Genomic DNA, 7,383 nt, shown 5'->3' with positions numbered 1-7,383 from the left:
GCCGCTCTTTCTAGGTTCATCCTGGATTCGAAGGTCGTTAGGTGATCCTACGGATCCTTGTTGTCATCGTACTTCATGTCAGTCGGTTTGTCGAAGCCTTTCAGCAGCTTGGCCTTCAGAATTCTCTCGGTGAATGGAGTAGCTCCGATCCCATTATCATGTGTTCGCTCCTTCTTCTCTTGGGATCTCCTTGATATCTCCTTTCGTCGTTGTCGTGATGTTGTTCGGCACCTGCCGTGTTGTTGATTTGGCGATCTCTCATGCGTTGTGTCTCTTCGCGACATGGTCTGGGAGATCGCTTCGCTGGTATGTTCTAGTTGGTACCGTGTTTTAGAGGTATTCTGGCCTTCCAGACTCTGTACTCGTTGAAGTAGCTCTTGGATAATGTGGTACCTTACTCTCCCAAGCCGTCAATTGCCTTGAGTTCGCCAAATCGGCGTTCATCCAATCGTGTTTGCTGATTATTGGTTGGCTGCACGTGGATGATGCTGGTTATCCTCCCGTGGGTTGGGGGGCAACTATGATTTTGCGGTTCATAGGTTGGTGGGGAATTCAGTGGGTTTGGTTCGTGGTGGTGATTTGAGAACTACTCATCAAGTTCGCCCGTCATTCTGCCAAGGCTTGGCCAGTCCCCATAGATGGCATTAATGTATGAGACTTTGCTGGTACGGGTTGGGGGAATGATCAGAGACTTGCGGGCCTTGGTGGTGACGTGATCAGACTTTTGGAGCTGCAAGGGGTGGTACCTGCAAAGACACTCCGACGCTCAAGTCAGAATGGATCTAAGAGGTTGCTGAGTTAAGAATTTAACTAAATTAATTTGATGATGACAAACATCATTTTCTTGGGTCAATCACCCAATTAGTTTTGATCAAGTTTGATTAGTGTTGCAGGCCAAAGAAAGAATATTACAGCAGCCTAATAGAAAAGAAATCAAACCAGAAACAAAGTGGGTTACAAAGCACTAAAAGCCCAAAAGGTGTTAAGCAAAAAGAATAAGCTGGGCCGATTCAATCGAATCCAACCTAAGCCCAAGCTTCTCAAGCAAATCCCTCCAAGCTGATCCTCTAAAGACAATGTTCACCTTTCATTCGGTCAGACTCAGAAGAGAGAGAGAGAGAGAGCTTCGTTCCTCTTGGTCATTTCATCAAAGAAGAAGAAAAGAGAAAGCTTAATAAAAAAGGCAAAGGTCTAATCACCCAAATTCAACCATCTTAACCTAAGTCAGAAGTTAAAAGTGATTTATTTTCTTTTGCATGCAATTTACTTTCTTTCCTTCTTCTCAAACTCTCTGCTACTCCAATTTGGGATAAATGAAAAAAGTGATTTCTAATAATCACTGCTGTGAATCAAAGGCCAAGATTTTTTCTTGGGGACAAAGTTATGGCTCAAGGATTTAGATCTAGATTTATCATTGATCAACCTTTTATTTTTGCTATTTTGAGGCATTCGATCAAGCAAAAAAGATCTGTTCCAATCCTAATTTTGGGATTAATGGAAGATAGTGAAAGGCTAAGTTGGTAGCACACAGCTCAAGGAGTTGACTCTGAGGAGAGCAGCTCAGCAACTTAGAAAGAGATACAAAAGAAAGATTTCAAATTTTGAAGACAAGGAGAGAGAATCAGGATTTGAAGTTATTGTTCTGTGAAGTTTTCTTTGAAGAGTTCATGAACTTGGACAGTGCTCTCTAATCAAAGAAGCATTCCGCCAGAATGAGGAACTCAATCAAAAGGAAGTGAATCCAGTTCAACCTATAGCAACTAAGGCTGTTGAAGCATCAATCTCCTTCATGTTTTACAGATTGTAATTTCATTTTTCAATGTATATCTTTCTGTAATTTCTTGAGTGGTAAACGGATGAAAGAGAGAATTTATGAAAAAACCAAAGAGTGATGAGTGATACACTTGATTGAAAAGTCTAGAGTATTTCAGATTTCTTTAGGTTGTTTATTGTGTCTTGTATCTTGTACCAGTGATGTACCCCTTTCTTAGTTGGATAAACACTAAGAGTGAAGAGTTAGATATTAGTATAGCCAAGTCAAGTTAGGTTAGAACTTGAGTGGAAAAGAATTGTGTCAATCCTTTGAAATTGGTGTATGTAATACTTTAACTATTGTGAAAATTCTACCATGGAGATTGGATGTAGGTTGCATTGCACAAGACAACTGAATCAGAATAAGAAATTGTCTTATAAATTTTCCGCTGCTGAGTTCAAACAGATTCAGATTGAAAGTTTGTATTTAAATAATTATTTCATTAAAGCAAAAGAAGGTCATAGATTTAACTCTTTCTCTAAATTTTTTACAATTTTTACAGATATAAATAAGAGATATAAATAAGAGTTATGAGTGTGTAACGTATTCAAGAGAGCTTCTTGTTCCCTTTATATAATTTGTGTTGTTATCTTATGCATTATCATCTTATCTGATTGACTAAGATAGAAGAGATATTCAAATTTAAATGTTAATTAGATATTTGCAATCTCTTGCCCAGTTTAAACAGCAGAGAGGGCCTCGACCTAGAAAACCAAATCATTATTACTCGACCGTTTTAGAGGACCCGATGACCGGGTCCGAAACAAGTATATTAGTTTAAAAACCATTTTTCTTAATAAAAAAATTTAAATATACAAGGAAGAATGAGTGGTTTTCACCGGAAACGCTAATACGCATATTAAACAAGTTGGATGTTTAATTACAAATGTTAACCAAAGAGGAACTTGATCGAGCTCAACATGTATGCCAGCGCTTCCTAATCACTTCTGAGTTCTGAAGTTCTGATCGCCAAAAACGGTCAATCAGTCCTCCTCTCCTCTCTAACTAACTTTCCTCTTCTGTTGAATTTCTTGAAAAAAAATTATATCATTATTTTGTCGCTCATTTGGGAGCCATGACCAGGCTTATTATTAGTAACAGGATTTTTTATTTACTTTCGAAGAAATATACATACATTTCCTTCAATTTTTTTATTTAATTTAAAAGAAACATATATAGATTTCCCTTAACATTACATCGATCAATTGTCTATCTTAACAGATCAAGAGATGTAACTGAATAAGGAGGAAGTGTGACATCCATGTCCTTATTTGCATTCAACAGCAACGTGTGTTGTGGTACAATCTGCAATTATCATAAACATATTAAAAAAAATATATCTTTTAGCATAAGAAAAATATAAAATTGAAGTATATATTATAGCTTAATTAGAAAAACTACCTTGTTTGGCTCAGAGAAAGAATTCTCTTCCATTACATTAGGTGCTGTGAGCACCATCATTTTCGATCCAGATTTTTGAACATTTGAAGTCAACCCATTTATTGAAATCTTGAGATTCTCGGGGTCATCTCCAAAGTTCACAGCCTATATAAAAAACTCAACAATATTAATACCAAAATAACAAATATTTTTCTTTACGTTATTATATATATTTCAATTTTACATGTATTCTTAATAATAAATTTATTATTAACATAATTTGTATGGCATACCTTTATTCTAATATATGTCTTATTATCTTCAGAATTATTAAACTCAATTGCAGATGCTACGAGTTTAGTGGAAGAAGTTTGGAGCGTTGAATTGAGCCAAGTTGCTCCACTAGATTCGGAAAATAGTTGTTGATTCCAATAGCTTGGAGTTCCATAATGTTGATGCGAGTTAAACACAATTGCATCTGGGGTCCACCTATAATTAATAAAAAAAATAAAATCAATCGCAAATTATTATTCAAAATGAATAATATTCAAATGAAACAAGCTTAAGTATTAAAAAAACAAAGGATTCATAAGATTAAAGAAAATTACATCCTGTCGTTGTTATTGACAAAAAGTGGTGCATAGCTAACCATGTGCACAAGATCACTGCCACAGACATACAAGAATAAATTAAAAGAGTAATTACCAATTAGGAGGAAATATTATATATAAGATGATTATTAAGAACTAAATTAAAAAAATGAAGTGAAATTCAACCTGTTCCTCTCCAATCCAATAAGGAATGCAGCTTCAGCCACTGCAGATAAAAGTGTTCCATCGCGGGCATCATCCTTCCAAACAGCGTATTCACTTACAAAAGCCTAATGAAAAATAAATATATAAAAGTAATAATATAGTCACAATTGAGTTTAAAATTTATTTGATTTATAAGTGAATTATTCATGAATACTTTATTTATGGAAAAATAAAATAATAAAAAAAATTAAACCTTTGGTCCAGATCGTGGTGCAGCATCAAACTTGGTATTCTTATAAAACATATCTTCAGCGTTTGTGTAAATCTAACAAAAGACAGTATATGTTAGGGAAAATAACATAAAAATAATTTTAATGAAAAATTGTCTTGGGATTATTTATATGAAGCTGTTACATGAAAATCATAGAAATCTGCAGGCATGTCTAAGTTCTGCCCAGAACCATCACAGTTTGTGATAATCTGAATATCTGGATAAGAACGCTTTATCGCTGCATAGAACTTCAGGTAGTTTCCTGCTCAAGTTACGAATAAGAATAATAAAAATCAAATATTGAAATATATATTATTAATTAACATAACTTATTAACTAATTCTCACATGCAAAATTAAAATAAAATTCCATTGATTTTAACATAAAATATACCCATAGTTTTTATAAAAGAATAGTATAGGAATTAACACTTTTTTTTTTAACATAAAATAGATTATTGCGAATATAAAGTAGGATTTGAATTCTCACGTTGATAAATTCAAGTTGATTACTAACATTTTTTATTAATATTAATTAATACCTTATTTTTATATTTTTAAAATATAAAATTTTATATTTAATTTTTAATATTTAGAGTTAATCAAATATTAACAAAAATGATAAGTTTTATTAGTCATATAAAAGTATATAATACAAAAACTTTGAAAAAAAATATAAAATAAAATAGAGATGCATACCTAGATAGTTTGGCATGCCGCATTCTTCATTTCCAATGGCAACAAATCTCAAATCAAAGGGTTGAGGATGCCCCATTGAAGCTCTAACAGAACCCCAAGTTGAATCGGGAGAGCCTCTTGCAAACTCAATGCCATCAAGGGCTTCCTGTTAATTAACGATGATCAAAAGTTTTAAGTTATTTTTTATAAATAATAATAAATATAATTAAATTTTTTTTTTTTTTTTTAGTAAAACTACATACTTGCACAAATGGTAGAACCGCAGATGTATCCACGGCGTCATGAAGGCCGATACCTAACAAATGATATAATCGATTAATTTTATATTTTTGATAAAAAAAAAAATCAATCATACTAAATGAACGGAAATAAAAAAAATCAACTATCAATTAACTATATAAAAAATGAATGAATATACCATTGTTAAATACCCATACTGGCAATGCACCAACGTCCTCTGCAAACTGGTAAAAAAAAAAGTTTTTAAAATTAATCCATGTTTTGTGTAACTAACTAATAATTAGAAAGGTAGAAAAAATAGGAACCTGGAGGCCCTCAAAGAAACCAAAACCATCATCAGTCCAATAATGCCAAACATCATTAAAGTGACCAGCTCTCTCCTCCCATGCTCCAACACTGTCTTTCCAACGGAATGCATTTCTTAGATAACCTCCTTCCACATAGCAACCACCTATATAATAAATTATTAAACACTTCAAATTTACATTGAATTAATAATTATTAACCATTGTTCTGTTTTGCTAATTTTACCAACTTAAAAATATCCCCGGAAATCTGAAAAATTTTGGCTTTAAATTTGCAACCATCTGAAACAGGTCCTTTCTAAAACCATGACCCTGTACGAATTGAAGAATAAAATATTAAACAATGATTAATAATAAGCAAACATTGTTATGTGTCCGCTACAAACCTTGTGTGTGTCTAAGGGCATAGCTGAGACTTGGTCTAGCCATATAACACCTCTATGATTTGTGGTAATTTGAAGGCTTGAATTATGATTTGTAGCGTTGGCTTCCAATGTTGTCTCCATTCTCGTCCACTTATAAGCATAACTTCCATCCCTTCTGCCAATTAATTAATTAATTAGATAAAATCGTCATTATTATACTTAAATATTATATATTACAAAATAAATAGATAAAATTACCCGACTTGAGTTGAAGCAACACTGACACCATCATCTCCCACTAACGAGACCTTTAGATCAAATGGTCCAAGTGCCCTAGCATGGAAGATAACTCTATACGTCTTCCCTTCCTCAATGTTCTATATATAGTTATACAAATTATTAGTTGAATAATTAGTATTTTCTCATAAAATTTGTTTAATTTAATATAACAATGCGGGTATGCGCAATGATATGTTTTCTATTAAGGAAAGAAAAAGAAAATTATTAAATATAGGCTGACCATGCCCCAGAATCCAGGGTTAGAGATTCCAACACCATTGTTAGGGCATGACTTGGCATTGCAAAGAACTTCCATACGAAGTGCAATCTTGTTTCTTTCAAAGCAAGAAGTGCGATCAGTTGACACAAGAATGGATGATTCATCTCCAATAATTGTCCATGGATAAATATTTGATGGAACATTTGCACCTCCGGCTTCAAACCCTAAAACACATAACAATAATAAGATTATACATAGAATGAACATTCAAATTAAAGCAATAATGAAATGAAATAATGCAAGTATTAACCTCTGTTTCTAACCATTTCTGCCCAAAGTCCTCCTGCCCCAGCATGATTAATTTCCTGAATAAGAAAATAATATTCAATTAGTTTATCATTTTCTAGCTAAGACATATCTATATATAAAGTATATATAATTTATTACTTCAAAGAATGCTCCAAAGAATGTATCTGGAATTTGTCTTCCAGAACCCTTGGATCCATCAACAACTAACGTTGATGTATGATTAGCACTAGCATTGGCATTAGATAGAAAACACAATGCTAGCAAAGAAAGTAGAAAAGAGATATAGGTGATTTTAATAAGTGAAGCCATAATGTTTGAAGATCTTATCCCAATTTGAAACTCTACTGTGACTGTTCGACTGTGTCATATATATTTATAGTCAGAAATGATTAACAGAATCTACCGGATAAGATTAAAGATGATAAGATTTGTTAACAAACTACATCTGGTTTTGTAAAAAGAAAAATAAAAAATTAAATAGCTGCAGGTTTTGAAAAACAAAATTAAAATTTGATACGTACACATGAAACTGACGCACAAACTTGTAGTATATATCAAGTAATTTGGGTTTTAGAATCAATCTATCTATTTATTTTACCTATATAATAACATGGCTAAGAATTAAATGGTCCCAGAACGTTTTGACCATTAAATGGTCTCGTAACAAAATATATTTTTTAAGTTTTTTTAATAATTGTTAAATAATCTTTTTCTAATTTTAATTACAAATTAATCCTATATATTTTAT

The 7,383-nt window shown here is 32.6% G+C and overlaps 1 protein-coding gene across 1 annotated transcript; it reads right to left on the bottom strand.

The window, feature by feature from the left end:
• Nucleotides 1–2,900: 2,900 nt before the first annotated feature.
• Nucleotides 2,901–7,116, bottom strand: LOC112805679 (alpha-L-arabinofuranosidase 1-like). Its single transcript, XM_025848028.2, has 17 exons — nt 6,774–7,116; nt 6,637–6,691; nt 6,348–6,550; nt 6,086–6,204; nt 5,849–6,002; nt 5,693–5,774; nt 5,463–5,608; nt 5,336–5,381; nt 5,160–5,212; nt 4,918–5,062; nt 4,363–4,481; nt 4,202–4,273; nt 3,970–4,073; nt 3,802–3,858; nt 3,487–3,682; nt 3,215–3,358; nt 2,901–3,118 (listed from the first exon to the last, which is right to left on the bottom strand). The coding sequence occupies exons 1-17, from the start codon at nt 6,942–6,944 to the stop codon at nt 3,023–3,025; spliced, it is 1,962 nt and encodes a 653-aa protein (XP_025703813.2). The 5' UTR covers nt 6,945–7,116; the 3' UTR covers nt 2,901–3,022.
• Between the last annotated feature and the right edge of the window lie 267 nt (nt 7,117–7,383).

The sequence above is a fragment of the Arachis hypogaea genome, chromosome 6, assembly GCF_003086295.3.
Source record: "Arachis hypogaea cultivar Tifrunner chromosome 6, arahy.Tifrunner.gnm2.J5K5, whole genome shotgun sequence".
In the NCBI taxonomy this organism is placed as follows: Eukaryota; Viridiplantae; Streptophyta; class Magnoliopsida; order Fabales; family Fabaceae; genus Arachis; species Arachis hypogaea.
This window is presented reverse-complemented; position numbering and strand designations above follow the sequence as displayed.

What these genes read in the sequence shown, in the direction of transcription:
- LOC112805679 (XM_025848028.2), bottom strand. Translation starts at nt 6,944, where the DNA reads ATGGCTTCACTTATTAAAATCACCTATATCTCTTTTCTACTTTCTTTG. An exon ending in GTCAATAACAACGACAGGAT is followed by an intron (nt 3,683 to 3,801) that starts GTAATTTTCTTT and finishes TATTAATTATAG; the next exon opens with GTGGACCCCAGATGCAATTG. An exon ending in AGACATATATTAGAATAAAG is followed by an intron (nt 3,359 to 3,486) that starts GTATGCCATACA and finishes TTTTTTATATAG; the next exon opens with GCTGTGAACTTTGGAGATGA.